A 22019-nucleotide genomic window follows, 5' to 3' on the forward strand; every position below is an offset into this window, starting at 1 on the left:
TGAAAGAGTGCCTCAAGCTGTGCTCATGTTTCTTGTGGCAACATGCTGAGGCACTCACAAAGATAAGACAGCATAGGAAAATTAGATTTAAAAAAGCAGCAAACTAAATTCAATTTACATGAATACAGTTTTTACAATTCAAATTGTGAGTTGTGTCACATTGGGAGATTTGGATATATTCAACAATTGTACTATCAGGATAAATTCCTCTGGAGGGTCAGCACACAACTGCTAAGCTGTTTAGTGCAGCTGTTTCTTTTTGAAGCTGCATCATGGTGACTGTACAGACTTCTGGGTTGCTCCCTCTCTTGGATAGAAGTTAGGCAGCTGTCAGATCACATGTTTTTGTACAGAAGTCTCTTCTCTGTTAGAAGTTTCTCTCTTCTGCTTTAATCCTAGCACAACATGAACACTATCTAGCAAAGGAAACTGTTCCCTTAGGAAATTCAGCCTAGGTATGATTCAGTGATATCATTAGAGTTTGTGTCATCTGGTGCAGGAGGCCAGCACTTCACCTCCATGATGGACCTCCTCCTATGGAGTGCGCGGGGCAACACCCCAAGTTATGGGCATGGTGTTGCCCCACCTCCGCTGTTTTTTGAGCTATAACTCTTGATACCACAGATATTTCAACGTGGTTTGTTTTATTACATTCTGCGTGAAATTACACATCAAATGATATATAACATGATCCCTGCTGAAGTCCTAAAATGCTGCAAAGAGATCATCGTCACTGAGCTGCATGAAATCCTCTGTCTCTGCTGGAGAGAAGGTGGAGTACCTCAAGACATGAGGGATGCAAACATCATCACGCTGTACAAGAACAGAGGTGACAGGGGTGACTGCAACAACTACCGCGGCATCTCTCTCCTTAGCGTTATAGGAAAGCTGTTTGCCCGAGTTGTACTAAAGAGGCTCCAGGTACTTGCAGAGAGCGTCTATCCAGAATCGCAGTGTGGATTCCGAGCCAACAGGTCCACCACTGATATGGTATTCTCCCTTAGACAACTGCAGGAGAAATGCAGGGAACAACAACAGCCACTCTTTATAGCCTTCATAGATCTCACAAAGGCTTTCGACCTGGTCAGCAGAGACGGCCTCTTCAAGATTCTCCCCAAGATTGGATGTCCACCCAGGCTCCTCAGCATCACCAGATCTTTCCACAAGGACATGAAGGGCACTGTTGTCTTCGATGGCTCCACATCAGACCCTTTTGACATCCGAAGCGGAGTGAAGCAGGGCTGTGTTCTTGCACCAACCTTGTTTGGGATTTTCTTCGCTGTCTTGCTGAAGCAGGCCTTTGGAACTGCAACAGAAGGCATCTATCTCCGGACCAGATCAGACGGAAAGCTTTTCAACCTCTCCAGACTGAGAGCAAAATCCAAAGTCCAGCTGAAATGTCTGCGTGACTTCCTCTTTGCCGACGATGCAGCTGTCACTACCCACTCTGCCAAAGATCTCCAGCAGCTCATGGATCGTTTTAGCAAGGCCTGCCAAGATTTTGGACTGACAATCAGCCTGAAGAAAACACAGGTCATGGTTCAGGATGTGGACTTACCTCCCTGCATCACAATCTCTGAGCATGAACTGGAGGTTGTCCATGACTTTGTGTACCTTGGCTCAACGATCTCCGACACTCATTCTCTCGATACCGAGCTAAACAAGCGCATCGGTAAAGCAGCTACCACGTTTTCCAGACTCACAAAGAGAGTCTGGTCCAACAAGAAGCTGACGGAACATACCAAGATCCAGGTCTACAGAGCTTTCGTCCTGAGTACACTTCTGTACTGCAGCGAGTCATGGACTCTTCGCTCACAACAGGAGAGGAAACTGAACGCTTTTCACATGCGCTGCCTCCGACGCATCCTCGGCATCACCTGGCAGGACAAAGTTCCAAACAACACAATCCTGGAACGTGCTGGAATCCCTAGCATGTATTCACTGCTGAAACAGAGACGCCTGCGTTGGCTTGGTCATGTCGTGAGAATGGATGATGGCCGGATCCCAAAGGATCTCCTCTATGGAGAACTCGTGCAAGGAAAGCGCCCTACAGGTAGACCACAGCTGCGATACAAGGACATCTGCAAGAGGGATCTGAAGGCCTTAGGGATGGACCTCAACAAGTGGGAAACCCTGGCCTCTGAGCGGCCCGCTTGGAGGCAGGGTGTGCAGCATGGCCTTTCCCAGTTTGAAGAGACACTTTGCCAACAGTCTGAGGCTAAGAGGCAAAGAAGGAAGGCCCATAGCCAGGGAGACAGACCAGGGACAGACTGCACTTGCTCCCGGTGTGGAAGGGATTGTCACTCCCGGATTGGCCTTTTCAGCCACACTAGATGCTGTGCCAGAACCACCTTTCAGAGCGCGATACCATAGTCTTTTGAGACTGAAGGTTGCCAATACAATAATTATGTGGAAATACCAAGATTTTAAAAATTTTGGTCAGTGGTGGTGTCATCCTTCTTGTGCATGTTACACGGTGCAACCAGCACCCCCTAACAATGCCACTGTGATCAGTAGTGCTGGTTCCTCATCATCTACTAAGAGCGAATCTATATTGAGACACAAGTGGTAGGGCTATTGCTAGGCTTCCATCCTAGCACCTTGGCTTGAACCAAAATTATATTATTCAGTTGAGGCAGGGAGGTACACAAATACTGCTTTGCTGTTATCATCATAGGGCAACGCAGTGCAAGTGACTGAAGAAGCCCATTGGTTTTTCCCTTCACTTAATGATACTCCAGAAAAATAAGCACTCTTGCATTGTGGTGGATACCTAGGTGTCAAGCAGGTTTTTTTTTTTAACCAATCTCCTTGCAGTATACCTTCAGCCAATCTCTTTCAAGCAAATTTCCAAAAATTCACAAAGCCCTTTAGTTCTTAATGCTGACCTAGATACCCCTTCTCTAAGTGCAACCCCAAATATCTGGCTGTCAGTAGCACCTGGAATGGCAAAACATGTATACATTTGCAACACAGTAATATGGTTTTAAAAAAAGATTCTATTTATTGCTAAAGTCAGGTCACATTGCATTAAACTGATCTTTTAAAAAAATGACTAAGGGCGCAATCCAAACTGCGCCCTATGCTGACCCAAGTCCCTTGGGCCGGTCTAGGAGGGTCGCAAATGTGCTGTAAAGCACATTTGTGCCTCCTCAAGGGGAAGCCAGGTCGGCGCTCTGAGAAGCGCTGACCTAAGGAGGCTGACATAAGCCTCCGCACTGGTTTCCCCTCAGCTGCTTGTGTCGGCCCACCTGCGCTGACACAAGCGGAAAAGGTAGGTGTGTGGGGGGGTGAGGAGGAGGGAGGGAGGTGTTCCTGGGTGGGGGGAGAGCAGGCAATGGGCGGCCCTGGGGGTGGGTGGGTGGGGAGCGGGTGGCGGGGCTGGGATCTAGCAGTTATGCAGGATCTCAACCCCCATTCCCAGGGAGGAGCGACTTCAAGCCGGTCTGCTCACCTCTGGAGGTGGCACAAGTCCGAGGAGACCCATTGTGGCCAGCAGCCCTTACCCAGGGGTAAAGGGAAAAGTTTCCCCTTACCTCTGGCTGAATAAGGAACCAACTTTATTCTTCTGTTTTCTCCCCTGCTGTCAAGAATGTACTGTATATCAGTGTTTCTCAAACTGTGGGTTGGGGCCCACTAGGTGGGTCCCCATTCATTTCAATATTTTAATATATTAGACTTGATGCTACCATGGTATGTGACTGCATTTGGGGAAATGTTATAGAACTGTATTCTGTTAAAAGTACCATGTATATGCTTTTAACAATGATAGTAAATAGGACTTACTTTTGGGTAAGTGTGGGTAGGACTGCAGCCTAGAATTGTTAAAAATTGTTCAGCTTGATGATGTCACTTCCAGTCATGACATCACTTCTGGTGGGTTATGACAGATTCTCATTCTAAAACATGAGTCCTGGTGCTAAAAGATTTAGAACCACTGCTGTATATCATAAGCATCTCAGGGCAACACAAGTAACATTGTTACATTACCCATAAAGTATTTGCTCTGTACAATGTACATTTATGGTACAGTACAAGCAACAACAGGTATAGACTACTGTTGAAAAGACCACGATACTAAAACGGTCTTTACTAAATACTATAGACCACTTTGAAAAGAGGTTGAGTACAGTACAGTAATTTATACCAGTCAATGTGCTGAATTTGTTCTGGGCACTGAAGCAAACATATTATTGACAGACTTTGTTTAATGGCTCAAAATATTATGTAAAATACTATGTTTGTAAATATTTTTATTTTATGAGCAAAAAACCTTGCAAACCCTGTTAAGCCTCTTCATAAAAAGGAAGTAAGGTCACCTTCACATCTGTGTTGGCAGCAAGCTTGCAAACCTGCCTGGGAATAAGTCCCATTTATTATTATTATTATTATTATTATTATTATTATTATTATTATTATTATTATTACGAATGCTTATATACCGCTTTTTAACCAGAGTAGTTCACAAATCGGTTTACACAATAAAAATCAATATAATGAGACTTACTTTCAAGTATACACCACAAGTAGGCTGACACTGTAAGGACTGAGGAAAATAACAGAACAGCTAAATCCTTCATTCCCCCCCATTACCCCCCCCCCATTAGTTGACACATTCTTTTTTTCCTTATGGTGGTGAAGCAGCAAATGAAAATCTTAAGAAATAAGTCAGAAAGGACCTATCTTCTTCCTCACTTGAAACTGAGAATTCTGCTTTGGAACGTAAAACACAAGAGATTGTGTTGTCTTTCAAACTACACCTTGCACCGACTTTTCTTAACAAAACTGTTTATAGTAGCAACTGGGCAAATGCATACTGTGGAAGGGTGTCAGAAAGGAGACATTTTTACACAAGAAGTATAACCACACAGAAGACAGAAGATGTTTTCAGTGGCTTCCCCAGTGGGGGCTGCAAGAGCTGAATCAAAGATCCTTAGTTTTTACACAACAGACTGGGTATTTATGCAGCCTTTGAGAACTGCTGATGGTCTACTAAGTCTTCATACATTAAAAAATATTCTACCAAATTGGCAGTGCTAGTGCCTCTTACCAGGGCCCATGAGACAGGGGTAAAGGCGGCAATTTGTACTTGGGGCCCAGGGTGAAGAAGAGAACCCAGGCTATGAAAGAAGGCCCAGGAACCAAAGGAGGGGCCCCAGAAATTTCCTGGGATCTTACATTTTCCAATCTCATCTGGACTCGCTGCCTGCACAGAATGCTGGGGTTGCTACCATGAGTGAGAGACAGTGGCTGCTGCCACAAGCCATGTGTGCCAGGACGAGGAATGCACACATGACACTCCTTAACACAAAAGTCTGTCAAATCTGGGAGAAAACAGGCCTGTAGCAGTAGCTCTTTGCCTTGTGAACCCACCTACCATGAAGGAGTGTATAGGAGCTTGGGGACATAGCTGTGGACTACAGCTGCTGCAAAAGTACGTTTTGGTGCAGACAGGACACCTTTCATTCCGGTGTGAGTCTAATTATGATCATGCTAATTTTCTGCAATGTTTTTCTATTTTTAGAAAGACTTAGGAGTGTTTGGTTTTCTGTGTTACTGTAGCTGCTGACTCTGCACGGGCAGGTAGACCTGGGCTCCGGACAGGAAGCCCAGTAGACCTGGCTCTAAAGACTGACTTCTGAGTAGACATGCAGAGGCTTGGGCTGTGTGTGTGTGTGTGTGTGTGTGTGTAGGGGTGTGTGCGTGTGTTGGGGTGTGTGTGAGTACTGGGGTGTGTGCATGTTCGTGTTGGGGTGTGTGTGTGTGTGTACTGGGGTGTATGTGTGTGTACTGGTGTGTGTGTGTAGGGGTGTGCGTGTGTGCGTGTTGGGGTGTGTACTGGGGTGTGTGTGTGTGTTGGTGTAATGGGGTTTGTGTGTAGGGGCGTGCATGTTGGGTTGTGTGTGCGATATGTGTACTGGGTGTGTGTAGGGGTGTGTGCGTGTGCGTGTTGGGGTGTGCGTATGTGTGTGTGTACTTGGGTGTGTACGTGTTGGGGTGTGCGTGTGTGTGTACTGGGGTGTGTGTGTGTAATTGGGCTGCTTAATGGGGCTTACTTCTGAGTAGACAGGCAGAGGCTTGTGCTGTGAGACGTCCCGTTAAGCCACACTGTGTCTGTGTGCAGTGCCACCAGCACAGCTCGACTGGCCCGCTCAGTGGGGCGAGAACGACCCCAAAGAAGCCCGCCCGCCGCTCAGCCACAGACCAGCCCTAAGAACAGACTCTGTAACCCCCCCCGCCAGTCTCGTTGCTTAGCAACCGAAGCGGCTTGGCTTCTCCGGCGCTACCGGAAACGGAAGTAGTTTCTGCCCGCTTGGCCACGCCCTGCTCAGACCGTCGGGAGCATAAGGGCGGGGCTGGTTTGAACCGTTGGCTGCGCTTGGCCGGGCTCCGAGGCAGCCTGAGCGACGCTCCTTCGCCCGAGGCCTGAGCGCTGTCAGGGGGGCGCCTCCTCGTTCTGCTGGCAGGGAAGCGGGCGGGGCGAGCCGGGAGTCTCCAGGCAGCGCAGTTCCTGCCCCCACCCCGACCCCCTCGCCCACCCCGCGCTCAGTCAGGCGGGAGCAGTGCCGACAGCCCCGGCAGGCGGGCCGTGCGAGGTAAACGGAGCTCTGTTGTCGTGCAGGAGGTTAAAGGGACCGCAAAACGTCGCCCTTCTCCTTAATGCCCGTCGTTGGAAATACGAGCCCGAGCCCAGGCATGTCTACTCAGAAGCAAGCCCCGTTGAAGTCAATGGGGCTTACTCACAGGAAAGTGTGGAGAGGATGGCAGCCTAAGGGCACAAGACCATGCCCCATATACTCGGGCGCAAGGCCCATTGCATTCAATAGGACCTACCCCCAGGAAAGTGTGCGTAGGTTTGCAGCCTGAGGGCCCAATCCCATCCCATTTTCTGGTGCCAAAGGGTCGTGGCGCTGCACCCTGTAGTGGGGAGGCAGTCACAGAGGCCTACTCAAGGTGTGGGAACAGTGGTTCCCTTAACTCAGGGCTGCCTTGCGTCTGCACCACTGCTGAAAAGGTGGATAGGATTGGGCCCTCAGTCTCTTAGGCGTGCTTCTGAGTAGAAATGCTTAGACTTGGGCTTCACACCTGCAGTCCCATAAAGTTACGTGGAGTAAGTCCTCGGCCTAGTGGATTCAGGGGAAACACTTCTTAGCAACATACACAGGAGGACTGGGCTAAAAGACAGCAAACCTATGTGCATCTACTTGAGAGTAAGTTCTAGTGAATTTAGAGCTAATCCTATGCATGTCTATTGAGAAGTCATTTCCATTATCATCAATAGATCTTACTCCCAGCTTAATATGGATAGGATTGCAGCCTAAGAGGGACTTGAATCTGAATAGATAATGCTTACTAGTGCACTTGTACTGATCCCCAGTGATGAGATGATAGTCTCCTCTTCCTCCCCTCTTTGTGTCAAAAACCATCAAGTTAAAAAGGATTTGCAGTGACCACAATTTGTCAATTTGCGATAAGACCATGTTGCATATAGGCTGTTTATAAGGTGGGATGGGGGGAGAATAGCAGACATAGTTTGGTGATGATTTGACAAAACTGCAAAATAATGAAGTTGGGTTCATGTTTGTGGGCTTGAACTATAAGCAGACAAATGTGAACAGAGGTAGTAAGGAAATTGTCCTATGATTAGCAAGCTTGTTTTGTGAAGTAGGAAGTGCAGATATGTTTATGAATGTCTCCTTTAAAATTTGAAAGGAAGTTGCAGACTGAGGAGGGCAAACAGATTTCTGTACATTTCATACCTTATGTAGTTGTGAACTGACTTTTTGACAGATGAAGCTTTTCACAGCACAGATGCAGTGATGGAGAAGGCTTCATATCTCAAATTTATTGTTGTCACTAGTCATTAGAGGCTTTTGAACCCCCTCAGAAAAAAGTTGGAACTCTCAGTGCAATCCTATGCATTCTTACTCTGAAGTAAGTGTCTCTGTGGTTTTTTGGGGCTAACTTCCAGGTAAGCATTCATAGGATTGCAGCCTTAATCAATCCTGCATTAATCAATTGCAACCTTAATCAAGGATTGCAGCCTTAATCAATTGAATTAGCTGTCCTGGGTCCCGTTAGGGAGAAGGGCGGGATAAAAATAAAGTTTTATTATTATTATTTATTAGGCTAGACTGACTTCTGAGTAGACATGCAAAGGATTGTGCTCTTAGTGCAATAAAATCAGAGGGCGTTTGTGGCAGAGGAAGTTGAGGGGGGGGGGTGCAGAGAACCTGAGAGAAAACAATCCTAGGTTGGATAGTATAAAGCACAATCCTATCCAAACTTCCAGTTCTGATGTAGCCACAATGCAGACCTGAGATAAGGGAACAAATGTAACCTTACATTGAGGAGGCAACCGTGACTACCCCCCCCCCCAATCTTAGATGCAGCATGTACCTCATTGGCATGACTGTGTTAGTGCTGGAAAGTTGGACAGAATTGGGCCCTTAAATACAGATGTGTTAGTATTTGATGATGGGTTTAATGGATTGCAATAGAATAACTGGGAATTGAATTACTTTGAGGTCTCCCTAGTGATAAGTCTAGTGCAGTGCTTCCCAAATTCCTACAAGGGAATTGGGAGCACTGTAAGTGTGTGTGTAGGGGGGAAGGCAGTAATGCAGGATCCTGCTGCTGCTGGGCATGGGAGGGTTTTTTTACTTACCTGCAACTAGCACTATAGTCCTGGGTGTGTATGTCTGTGTCTGGGGAGCCCCCTGCAGGGCTCTCTGTGCTTACAAAAGTCTTACAAAAAAAGGGCACTTCCTGTTTCATCTTTAAAAAAGGGCACTTCCTATTTCCCTGTGAAAACCAGAAGTGCCTTTTTTTAAAAAGACATTTGCAGGCAAGGGGAGCCTTATGGAGGGCTCCCAAGACCCTCCAGATCCCCTTGGACTGCAGCACTGGCTGCAAGTAAGTAACCCCCCTCTTCATCTGCAGCAGAAGCATGAGCCTGGAGATAGCAATGCTGCCTTCCCTGCCCCTTAAAAGTGTTTCCCTAACTGGTGAGTTGTGATCCACCAGTTTGGGAACCACTGGTCTAGTGTTAAAAATCATAATTGTAAAGAGAGCTTTCCATATCTACAACTGCAACACAAAGAGCAAATTCAAGTGCATATATGCTTATATGTATGTGGTGAATATAGAAATGGAAAATATTTGTTCTGGTGGAAAGTTATATGTAGTTTGAGGATACTAACTAAGTTCAGAGATTGCTCCTGAAAGATGTTGGTATCCTGGAAATAAGGATGAACTTGCAAAAGATGTATAATTAGGCTCAATGTCATTTCTTGTTATTCCTTTTATTAGTGTCTCGGGAGACTATGGTATCGTGCTCTGAAAAGTAGTCCTGGAACAGCGTCTAGTGTGGCTGAAGAGGCCAATTTGGGAGTGATAATCCCTTCCACACTGGGAGCAAATGTAGTTTGTCCCTGGTGTGTCTCCCTGGCTGTGGGCCTTCCTTCCTTGCCTCTTTGCCTCAGTCTGTTGGGCAAGTGCCTCTTCAAACTGGGAAAGGCCATGCTGCACAGCCTGCCTCTAAGCAGGACGCTCAGAGGCCAAGGTTTCCCATCTGTTGAGGTCCATTCCTAAGGCCTTCAGATCCCTCTGAAGCCAGCCACATAATACTCCTTCTAACGTGCTCCACCATGCAGCCTGCTATCCTCCTCTCTTCACACCCAGGTTTTATACTACAAATGAACCACACCTGGACAGCCTCATGTCTTCTACTTAGCAACCAGCTTAAAACCTCTTTTATAGGAAAAAGCCACGAACATATCCCTGTTAGTGACTAGCTTTCTTGGAGGACTTCTGTTAGAAGGAAGTGAAAGAGCTAGCACTCAGTTCCCACTTCTTAAGTGGTCTATTGTCAAGTTCTGTTGACCAGGTACTACTTTTTACCTACCTTTAGCCAATTCTGCTGCAGTGGATGTACCTAGGGCAGTTTAGTTGCTGATCCCTCCTGCATATGGAAACAATGTTTTTGAGCTGTAATTTTGTTACTAGCTGCAGACAGTTGTTCAAAAGGTCTTTCATCCCCTTCCCCAAGGTAAGCTGAGTAGCTCCGCAATGGGGCTACTTAATTCTGTGCCGACCCTTGGGTCAGCATAGAATTTTGAGAGTCTATGTCAGGCTGGTGGCCCAAAACGGAGGCTCAGGATCCAGTGGAACAAAGCCTCCCCCACCCCCCGCCCTGCTCCCTTCTCCCAGCACGCCACCTCCCTACCCTCTCCCCTCCCTCGGAACACCTTCTCCCCACCTCCCCTACTGCTTCCACCTACCTCTCCACTGCCCAGTGGTCCACGCAACTGCAGACAATGGAGCTCTGGGGCTCACCTGGCGCTAGCCCAGTGTCGACCAGTGCTGAGCTAGCAGTGGCGCTCCACTGGCACTAGGGCCCACAAACATACCTTATGGCAAGTTTGCGGCAGCGCGTGCTGATGGTGAGCTGGCATGAAATGTATAGGATTGGGTCCTCAGAGATTTATATTGAATAATTTAACAAAAGTACTAGTTTTTAATGTATGCATTTAGTGCTTATATCTTGTCTTGCAACAGTCTATTTTTGTTTTTCTTATATTTTCAGTTATCTTTTTAAATATACCAGTACACTGACTGTTGAATCAACACAATGAGCAGTGAAGAAGAAACATGGGAGAAATTGGATGCAGAATTCGATCATTATGTTGTTGATATGAAGCCTTTTGTTTTGAAACTGCCTCATAAATCAGGTAAACTACATTAAGGTATTTGAAATAGAACTGAAACACATGCTTGCCTAGAACTGCTATTTCAGTTGTTTTTATAAAATTAGAGCAACCAAAAATTTTAACTTTGGCAGTTGACAAATTATGTATCTGGAATTATATGTCTAGTAAAAATGGAATCAAATAGTGTGACATCTGAATGGCCCAGAAATGTATGACTCTCGTGGCTGTAGCAATCTATATTGAATATAATAAAGCAATTGACATCTTTCTTTGATAGAGCTGTCCACTAAAAGAAACATGTTTAGGCTAACCAGTTAAATTGGTTTATTGATTGATTGATTAATTGCAGATTATGCATATTTCTGGAACATCCTTATAAATCTAGGTGTCTTTTTGAAGGACTTCTAGTTACTACTTATTAGAAAGAAAGGTAATTTCTAATACTGGATTTTTATTAGATTTTACAGTAGGACATTTGATTCAAATAAAGTTAACAAATGCGCTTTTAAATTTCTGCCTTATTGATTAATTGATCAGTGACAGAAGCCTATACATGTGTACTTAAAAGTATGTCCCACTGAGTTCAATGGAGCTTACTTTGAAGTGTGCAGGATTGTTCCTAAATGAAAACCAGTTAGGGGCCCTATCCTATCCAACTTTCCAGCACCAGCGCAGCTGCAATGTCGCCCTGAGATAAGGGAACAAATGTTCCCTTATCTTGAGGAGCCCTCTGTGACTGCCTTCCCACTACAGGATGCAGCATATGCCTCATTGGCATGGTTGCACCGGCACTGGAAAATTGGATAGGATTGGGCCCTAAATCAACTTGCAGTTATTCTTGTGGAGTGTTAGGACCCAGTTCTATCCAACTTTTCAGCGCCGGTGCAGCTGCAACCCTTATACCCGAGATAAGGGTATAAATGTTCCCATACTTTGATGATGCCTCTGTGACTGCATCCCCAACACAGGAAGAGGTGCTTGGATAGGATTGGGCCCTTAGTATGTTGTGAATAAGTGTAGAAAGAAATTGAGACTTTATCTTTGAGTTTTAATGCATTGTTTCAAAACATCTATAAAGTTAGCTTGCTGTATATATGAGGCTGTATCTCTAGAAAGTTAGTAGTATTTAAATTAGTTGACAAGTCTATTCTGCCAGTCTGACTCAAGAGCAATAGATACTATCTATAAATATCATCTCTTATACAAAAAAATAAACAGAATGAAAAAAGGAGAAAAAAATCATAGGTGATGTGAAATAGATAAGAACATAAGAACAGCCCCACTGGATCAGGCCATAGGCCCATCTAGTCCAGCTTCCTGTATCTCACAGCGGCCCACCAAATGCCCCAGGGAGCACACCAGATAACAAGAGACCTCATCCTGGTGCCCTCCCCTACATCTGGCATTCTGACTTAACCCATTCCTATAATCAGGAGGTTGCGCATACACATCATGGCTTGTACCCCATAATGGATTTTTCCTCCAGAAACTCGTCCAATCCCCTTTTAAAGGCGTCTAGGCTAGACGCCAGCACCACATCCTGTGGCAAGGAGTTCCACAGACCGACCACGCGCTGAGTAAAGAAATATTTTCTTTTGTCTGTCCTAACCCGCCCAACACTCAATTTTAGTGGATGTCCCCTGGTTCTGGTATTATGTGAGAGTGTAAAGAGCATCTCCCTATCCACTCTGTCCATCCCCTGCATAATTTTGTATGTCTCAATCATGTCCCCCCTCAAGCGTCTCTTTTCTAGGCTGAAGAGGCCCAAACGCCGTAGCCTTTCCTCATAAGGAAGGTGCCCCAGCCCCGTAATCATCTTAGTCGCTCTCTTTTGCACCTTTTCCATTTCCACTATGTCTTTTTTTGAGATGCGGCGACCAGAACTGGATCCAGATCATTGTGGAGCCAGAACCAGATCATTGTGGAGATTTCTGGTGGTAGTGAATTTTGAGAGCCCCATGCTATTACCTGTGTTATATGCAGTGGCATAACTTTTTGCTGATGTGTAAAGATGGTGGACCCTTAGGAAGTATTGCATATTGTGGATGGTAGTCATACCTACCTACTTTTCGATTCAATCGCTGCACAGGTCCTTGTATTGCCGTACCCCATAATACTGCATAAAAGTCACCATGTGCCAGGACTACATAAATGTTCCCATGTGGCAGTGTTAATTGTTTGCTTCCAACCCAGAAGCAACTGGGTAGTGAGGAAGGCTGGGAGCCTAGTGTCCTATTTTTTGGTGTGCAAAAGGAGCAGTTCACAGGCGTTGATGGACCAGTAAGATAAAACAGTAGTAAGCAGGGAGTTGATAATGTGAGGAACTGTTGTGGTTACAAGAAAAGGCTTGCAGGGTCTGTAACACCAATACAAAAGACAAATGGTGGCATCTGGAGCCAGTCTGAGAAGGGGAGAGACTGAAACCTGGAATCATAATGGTAAAGAAAATCAAATATTGTAAAGTGCTGCATTTGTCATAACTTTTAAATTGAGTTTTGTAGTTTTTAAAGCATTACTGTTAATTCTGATTATCCTGCTTAATTTAATGACATAAATATAACTTTATATAAAAGTATTTATTTATGTTATGATTACTCATACGGAGATAATGAAAACTAAAATAGGATTTGACTTGGATTATACAATTTTACAAAATTATGAACCTCTTTTGGGAACTCCTTTACATAATGTTGCTTAAAAACAAATCCACACTGTAGCATGTTAATTGTTAACATAGGTATTAATGGAGGGGAAAAAAACAGTTATATGAATTTAAAGTTCAACAGGGCCTTGTTATGTGGATATAATCTGCAAAGTAAGGACCTGACACACATCTGGTTGTTCATTTTGATAGCTTTTAATCCTAGTAGTGGTACATTTAGTTCTGTGGAAAGCATCAACCTAATCCCATGAAGGATTGCTGAATTGATTCTCCCAGTTAAAGTACTTGCACATATGCCATAAGCAGGCTCAGTATTTGATTAACTGATTGCACGAAGGCTGAAAAATGTTTCACTTCCTGTAAAATGCATGTGGTACTCTTAATTATGTGGAGTATGTGTTCCATCACTATATTTAGCCTCTTATGCTCAGAAACCTTTTCATTTATTGAGTTAGTTCAGGGGATTATCTTAACTGGTTCTATTCAAAGTGATGGTCCGTGCACCAGTAGTGATCCTCAAGCCATCAGCTGCTGGTCTATGGAATTTCCAGGAAAGGAAGAAACAGTAATAAATATGACACAGATATGGTACAGGTGGAAAACCTCGCTATAACACGTGCACTTATGCTCAACTACCACAATGACATGATTTTCACACCTTTGTTGTTTTTCTTCAGGGTGCAGGAAAAATGTCATGAGTAAAAATTTTAAATCTGTAATCTGCACATTTTCTTTTTTATTAAAGAGACCTTTTAGTTTTAGTAAATGCACTAAGGTAGATGTTCCCAAACTCCTACCAGGGAGTAGGGAACCTCATAAGTCCCTGTGGGGATGGGGCGGGAGCGAAGGGGAAAGCCGTGATGGCGCTGCAGTGATCATGGTACTGCAGAGTTCCAGCAATATCTGAGAGTACCTGGAGGGCTGCTGAAGCATCCACGAGGGTCTTGGAGGTTCTCAGCCCCCTCAGCACAGCTGTGCAGAGCTATGGTTACCAAACAGAGCTCACTTTGGTTTGCGCGAGTGAGCTCTGTTCAGCAATCGGAGTGCTGTGCAGCCATGTGGAGGGGGCTGTGAGCCTCCAGAACCCACGTGGACACTTCAACAGCCCCCCAGCTACGCTCAAATATTGGTGGGACCCCACAGCACTGCAATCACTGTGGCACCGATGGGGACCTATTACGGGGTCATTCCCCTTAAGGGGAAATGGCCCAGTTTACATGCTCAGTGGTGTGTTGCGACCACAGTTTGGGAACTGCTGCACTAAGGATCAAGGTGACATTATTTATTTTAAAAATTAGACTGACCTTCCAAAATCTCAAAGCAGTATACATTAAAAATTATTTAAAAATCTAAGACATATTAAACATAAAAATAGTTAACAATACAGGAGAGGATGCAACCAAAAAAAATCACAGAGTAAAATCATAGTGTCCCTAGCACTAGGACATGGACATTAAATTCTCCCAACACAATCAGCTGGGGGCATTCCAATGCCATCACCACAGCCAGCTGGGCAGGGAGTCCACTATGCAACAAAGTGTTTGGTACTCTAACAATATCCCTGTTTTGTCTAACTCATTCAACACCATGCTCAGGCACTTAACTCCCACACATTGCTGGACAGGGCACTCAGAAAGAGAGATGGACTCCTGGTAGACCAGTACAATGCTTCCTCCCTGACCCTGCCTCTGGCTGCTGCAGCATACAGAACACCTGATGGGCACAGCTGGATGAGATTAACCCCTCATCCAGCCAGGTGTCTGTGATTCAAGGCAGGTCAGCAGCTTCCTCCAGGATTAAATTCTGGATTAGGCTGGTTTTATTATTCACTGACCTGGCATTCAGCAACAGTAGCTTCAGGCCTACAGAACTCCCTTGGTGACCCCAGCAGGAGGAGGCAGAGCCAGAAAGAGGGATGGTTTAACCAACTCTCCTTCTCAGGTAATTGTCTGCCAGCCTCCCTTTGCCTGTCACCTGTTGAATTGCATCATTGCCTTCTAGTTCCCTAAAGCACATAGTACTGGTGGGGGGGGGGGAGAGGGAGAAAAAACAAAAAAACTCACACTCCTTGTCATGACAACCCTGATCATGACAACCCACAGTACAATTTACAGTGCATCCTCAATCCTAGGACAGCTCTCACTTGTCCAGAGTATAATATAGGGGCCAATTCCCCTACACCTGCTCTCACCAGGGCTGTAGGTCCTAACCCAGCTTCACACTCAGAGAAGCTACTCCCACCTCAGATATAGTTCAGCAGGCAGTAGGTCTCCCTAGAGATGTAAAATTTCTGGAAATTTTGAAGCTCAGAAAAAACCCAGTTTTTTTTTGGAAAAAAACGGAAATTTTTGGAAAAATCAAAAAAATGCTACATTCGCACTTTTTTTTTCTTTTCCAGATGGAAAGTTATTCTGTTACTTTAGGAACATAAAATATGTCTATGGACAATTTGACTTGGCATAAAATTATCACAACTAGCATATTAAAAATATAGTGTATCCAAACAATTATTACAAACAGAATTTACTTTTTATATAATATTTATTTGTAGTTGTAACAAATGGAGCAACCATCTCATGAACTGTTTACTAGTTTATGTGGAACAGACAAGAAAACCTCCACAAAACAATTTTTTAAAATCCAGAAGTAATATTTATTCATATTTCCTCTCCACAGTATTTAAAAAAACCCCAAAAAACCCATTCTTATAAAAAGAATTGAAAAGGGGGGAAGTGTATAGAAGGGAGTGGGACTAAGTTTCAATGAATGGGCATGAAATTTAATCAGAATCATTTTCTGAGCTGTAATTATCAGTATCAGTTTGTCTCTCCTTCTGCAAGTACTCTGTTGTGTCTGTCATTATCACAGTTATTATGGACTTCTAAAAACTGAAGGTTTGCCTGTATTGAAACAAGCTTCTCTGCACTTTCACATGTCAGTTTATTTCTTGATTTACTGTGAGTGTTTCCAAACATAGACCAGATTCTTTCACATGCTGCAGAAGGTGGAGGAATCTGAAGAAGGCGAGAAGCAAGAAGAGTCAGAGGCTGTGTCGTGCAAGGACCTTGCCACCATGTTGCAGGAGGAATATGTTTGGCAGAATCCCAGACTGCATTCCAGGACCAAATCCCTGAAGATGTTCTATATTCTGCAACATTTGAAAGTACTTTCCCAACATCAAGTCCTAAATGTGATGCTTGTTTTGGAATCCAGTCAAATGCAGTAACAGTGCTGTCATCACATATATTTCCACCTTTGAATTTTGGATCTAGCAGATTTGCAGCAGTTTGAATTGGATGGCAACAAAATTCTTCCCTTTTTAAAATAAAATCTTTCACTTTACTTTTTTCTGTGGTTGTAAGTGGAGATATACTGAGATTTTCAAAATCAGATGTTTTTATCTTGGTCATTAGATTAGGAATTTCTGACAAAAGTGCACTATCTGATTCAGATGCAGTGATTGCTGCTGCAGTTGACTTTAGAATCTTCAGGGAGTTTTGCAGCTGAACCCAGAAGACATCCTGATCAAGAACAGTGTTTCTTACACTCCTGAGTACTTTAAGATCTTCAACTATTACTGTTTCTTGGAGAGCTCCTTTGTTTTTTAGTAAACTTTCAAAGGAGATCACCACTCCAGCCCACCGAGTTTTACTACAGAGCTCAAAGAATGTCTGCTGGGCAAATGGTATGATGGTCTTAGGAATTTCAAAGCTTCCTGCCAGTATGTATTTTCAGTTATTGAAAATGGTGTCCCAGAAGAATATATTGCTCTTGCAAGTGCTTGATGAATTTTTTCCTGATCTTCAGGTGTCATCTTATCTACAAATGAAGTTATTGAATAATTTTTGGATGCAGCTGTCTTCAGTATCTGTTTACTTGAAGATGCTGCTGATGGGACAACACTTTGTGTTGCTGCTGATGTTACAGATGGAATAGAAAGAGGACTTATTGAACGTTGAGAAAAACTGTGTATTTTCATCATTGCGGTCCTCTTCACTTAGATCCATGAAGGATTTTTTAACATCTACAGGACACTTGTTACATATAAGAATGTGTTTTGTCATCCTGGTAGCATTTCGAAATGCATATTTCATCTGACAATATTTGCAAATCACATTTTTCTTCTCAGAATAACTTGTAATGTGAAAATGCCTCCATATGCTAGATGTTGGTCTCACCATTTTCCTGAGGGGAGTAGGAAAGAAAAATAATTTAATGGCTAGTTTGCAAGAAGACACTAATCTATGGTTGTGGGTGGGGGAAGTAAAGAACCAGATTAGTAGTAATTAAATTATTAGAGAGCAATCAAAACCTGCCGTGGAACAGGCAGACCAGGAGACTTGCGCTGTATACAACGCAGGTTCATGGCCAGCAGCGGCTCAGCCAGAGGCAAGGGGAAACTCTTGCCCTTACCCCTGGGTAATGGCTGCTGGCCCTAACGGGTCTCCTTGGACTTGCGCCACCTCCTGAGGTGGCACAAGTTCGAGGAGAGCAGAGTGGCTTGAACTCAAGCATAGCGGCTTGAGCAGATAACTGCCGGATCCCAGCCCCGCCTCTGGCTCCCTGAGCGCCTGTCCCCGGGGCCACCCATTGCCCTCCCTCCCCCCGCCCAGGAATGCCACCCTCCCTCCGCCCAGGAACACCCACCTCCCTCCTCCTCCCCACTACCCCCTGTTGCAAGGCCAAACAGCCACTCAAATAAGCAACTCAGAATGACTCAATACACAGGGATGAAGGTTCACAGGCTTTTATTGAATTGTATACAGTTGGTCCACGGGACTCATGTCCAAAGCATGGACCCCGTCTGAACGGTGGTCCTTAACTTTTATACCACACAATCCTTTGTCTGAAAATCTAGACTTCTCATTCGCTGAAAGTTTGACATCATAAATGGGGCTAATTCTTAATAGGACATAGATAAAATACTATTTACATACAAGATGGAAAATAGGTGGGCAACAAGTGAGCAAAACCATTGATTGGCTCTTATTTACATACAGGTGGGGTTTCATCTTAAAACTTTGCCAAAATTACACAATTTCCAAAAGTTTCCAAAACCAGTAGGGTTCGCTGTAACATTATTCTATCCAGCACTGACCCTCACTCACATTTATTAATCTAATTAGGGACCTGTTTGAGAAAATAGGTTTTCATACTATCCTCATTAGATAGAACGCACAAACACTTAAACACAAGTGTGGAGACCTTGATTTGGCAGAACTTCTAACCTATTTATTGACATATATGGCCTTACTTGTGCTGCTCATATCTCTTCTCCTGGTTTTAGTATATTCCCAGTGGGCCCTCTGCAAACCTGTGTGAACCAAAGTCTATTAAACTTCCTTTTAACAACTTTACCGTATAATTCTATATAACTATTTTGACTAGACACCTTGAGTATATTGGTATTGAGGGCTCTATAGTGGTGTATATAAGTGACCCTTTTATATTTTAACATAAAACAAACTAAACTTTCTCTGCATATGTGATTTCTGTTTAACAAAACCTTGTCAGACATTACATGTTAGGCAAGCTGTTTTGAGGGAACTCTGTATCTAAGTTGTTATTCACACAAAGACTCTTTCTTAAGGATGGTCCTGTTTATCTAACTAAATGTTTTAAACTTGTTTCTGCACGTGTCTGCCAAGAACTTCCTTGCCAACTTAAGATAAGGATGTCTGCAATGTTAAACTAAAGCTTTCCTAAAATCAAGCATTTTGGTTTTTTTAAGGCTTTCCTCTAATAACTACCACTACTATATATTCCATATACACCTTTAAACAAGGACTATATATTTATATGTCTCTAAATGTGTTTTTCCTTCTTTTGAAAACTTAGATGAATAAGCAAGAGAGTTTTTGGCACCTGGCATGGCGACAGCCTTGCCCAGCCCTGTGCGCCTGCCAAGAAAGAGTTTTATCTATCTTTGTTGCCCTACTCTCTTCTAAACTCTGAAGCATCCAACTTCTGTGAAACTAGCAGCTTCTAAAAATAATTTTTCTTCAATCAGCTTGTCCTGTTTTGAAAATGGCTTTCCTGTGCTTTAGTCAGACCTTTAATAAAATCAGGCAGTTAAAACTTATTTCTATACCTTTATGCTATAGCAGTGTGGGTTTTAAGCTGTTTAAGCATTTGTTTCTAAGATCAAGCAGCTCTCTTCCTTTGTGCATATGCTATAGTATTAAACTAATTCTTAGTACTCTGCTTATACTCTATTGGGCTATCCAGGTCTAGGGTCAAATGTCACAGTACCCCCCCCCCCCACTCCTACCTTTTTGGTTGCATCGCCTTTCCAGGGCCAACGCAACGAGCCGGGAGGAAGCCGGCGCGGAAGCTTAAGTCAGCCTCTGCAGGCTGGCGCTTCTCGGAGCGCCGGTTTGGCTTCCTCCCATGGAGGAGCAAATGTGCTTTATGGCACATTTGCGACCCTTCCGGGCTGGCCTAAGGGACTTGGGCCGGCCTAAATCGAAGTTAGGATTGCGCCCTTATTTACACAAAGGTTATAAACTAATGTAGCTAAATGATTCAGTTTTCTGGAATCAGATAAATGTAAACTCTTACTTTTTTAAATTAAGTATATACTTTCAGGTCCTTTTTGTTGCTCTGTATTTTCTTCCAATGCTTTGAGGCCTAGTGAAGAGGACAGAACAGAACCAAACTTACCCACCCACATGCAAACTGAAACCTTTTTCTTTTTGTGTGACAATAGCAGCACCTCCTAAAGGAAGAAATGCATCTTGTTCTCGCATTGGAGAGTTCAGTTTGTAACCTCGGACTGGCTTGTCCTCAGTGCACAGAAATTAGAATAATCTGATATTATGAATATTTTTTAGAAATGATTTGGAAAATATTTGAACACCTTGTTTTAATATATTTTATCCATCGTGTTAAAATAAAACATTCCATAACATTCGACTTCTTTTTCTTTTTTTCCTTTTTTCAATTTTTTTGGGGGGAAAAAGGCTTCAAGAATAAAACGGAAAAAAACTGGTTTTTTTTCCAAATTTTTCCAGGTTTTTTCCGGGCCTTCACATCTCTAGGTCTCCCTCACCAAGTACTTGCAGGATCCACCTGCTGTTGCAGCCATTGCTGTTGTCTTTGTTGCTGTCCCTGTGCTGCTCCATTCCTCCCCGTAACCAGGTGGCACAAGGGAGGTCTGGTATGGTTCTAGTATTGTTGAAGCTTGCTGGGGAGGGGGAACATCTGCCAACCACATGGAAACACCTGCTCTGTGAACATGGCAAGCCCTCATGAGCCAGGTGTTCCCAATGTCTAATTAACTCTTTCCCCTCTTTTGGCAAGCCAAGCACTGGCTACACAAGAGGCCAGAGTCTTAAATACGTGCAGGGGGGAAGTAGACATTCTTAACGTTTTGCTACATTCCTTGCACTTAAGGTGTGGTGAGTGAAAATTTGTGCAGTAATGCTAATGAATAATATAGATTTATTTTGCAGTCTTTATTTTAAATTACAGCATGTTGACTTCTGTGCAAAATCTATTACTGTTGAAAAAATTAAATGTTTGACCACTGGAACATTTGCTTTCTAAATTACTTCTGCCATTCAAATTTATTTTTTTCCTCCCTTAGAACGTCAAAGATGTGCTCTATGGATTAAAAAACTCTGTGAGCCTTCAGGTGCAGGTACAGGGATTGTCGGAAGGAAGAACCGGAATTTACATGCCAAACTTCTGCTGCATATGCTAAAGAAGGGAGTGCTGGAAGGTCCCTTTACACATAAACCAGAAACAGGAATGTTGAAAACCCTTCCTTCATATATGGTGAATATGTAATTTATTGCTGTTGTGGGCATGTTAGCATTTCTCATGTTATTGGAATGCACAAAGAGATCCCACTTGATAGCAATACTATACTATACTTAATTCAAGATTAATCAAAACATTTTGAATATAAGATATTTTGATGATGGTTTACTGTAGTTTAGCACTGGGAAGCCCAGTCAAAATAGTGCTCAGAAACAATAGTGTTCATTGACTTTGCGTAATGTATTACTGACATACAAGGGTTCCTTGTATCTGAGGGTCCCATATCCATGGTTTCACTTATCCATGGATTGGGTGTGCAGCCCCTTCCATACATGCCCCATCCAAAAACTAGAAGTGATGTTTTTATGCCTCTAGAACAGTGGTTCTCAAACTGTGGGTTGGGACCCACTTGGTGGGTCGTGATCTGATTTCTGTTGGGTCGCAAGAAGCTGGCGGCAGCCATTTTGGAAGATGGCAAAAGACCTAGGTGGCACCATTTTGGAAATGGGCAAAGCCTGGGCGTTGCCATGTTAAGCTTCCCAGCATTGAGACGTAACTAAGAGCGGCTTGCACATGTGCAAAGAAAGCAGTGTGCCGCTTTCCCCCAGAAAATGCGCTGCTGCCTTCCAGCTGCACTTGAAGGCTTCCCTCAGGGGGGCCAATTGCGGAGTGCAGGCTTGGATTGAAGGCAAAGAAGGACCGGAGAGACATGGACAAGCCAGCCAGTCTTCTTCCCACCAACCTTTGTCAGCTTGACTGCCTTGATGGGATGGGTTGCCTCGGGGTTGCAAGACAGAGCAGCTCGGCCCCTGCAGCTGGACTGGGCTGGAGAGTGTAGGCGGAGACGTGAACACAGGGCTTGGGTGAGTTGAGGCAGACCC

At 44.0% G+C, this 22019-nt stretch overlaps 1 protein-coding gene across 5 annotated transcripts in view; it reads left to right on the top strand.

Annotated features, from left to right (window-relative positions):
- Positions 1-6446: 6446 nt before the first annotated feature.
- The window catches only part of CEP112 (centrosomal protein 112), a 362246-nt gene continuing 346673 nt past the window's right edge, over positions 6447-22019 (top strand). For all 5 annotated transcript variants that reach the window (XM_066615054.1, XM_066615053.1, XM_066615055.1 and 2 more), the window contains exons 1-3: positions 6447-6596; positions 10589-10733; positions 20963-21153. In XM_066615054.1, coding sequence (XP_066471151.1) covers positions 10634-10733; positions 20963-21153 — 291 coding nt within the window. In that variant the 5' untranslated portion in view covers positions 6447-6596; positions 10589-10633. The remainder of the gene's footprint in view (positions 6597-10588; positions 10734-20962; positions 21154-22019) is intronic.

Source organism: Tiliqua scincoides, chromosome 2 (assembly GCF_035046505.1).
Source record: "Tiliqua scincoides isolate rTilSci1 chromosome 2, rTilSci1.hap2, whole genome shotgun sequence".
Classification (NCBI taxonomy): Eukaryota; Metazoa; Chordata; class Lepidosauria; order Squamata; family Scincidae; genus Tiliqua; species Tiliqua scincoides.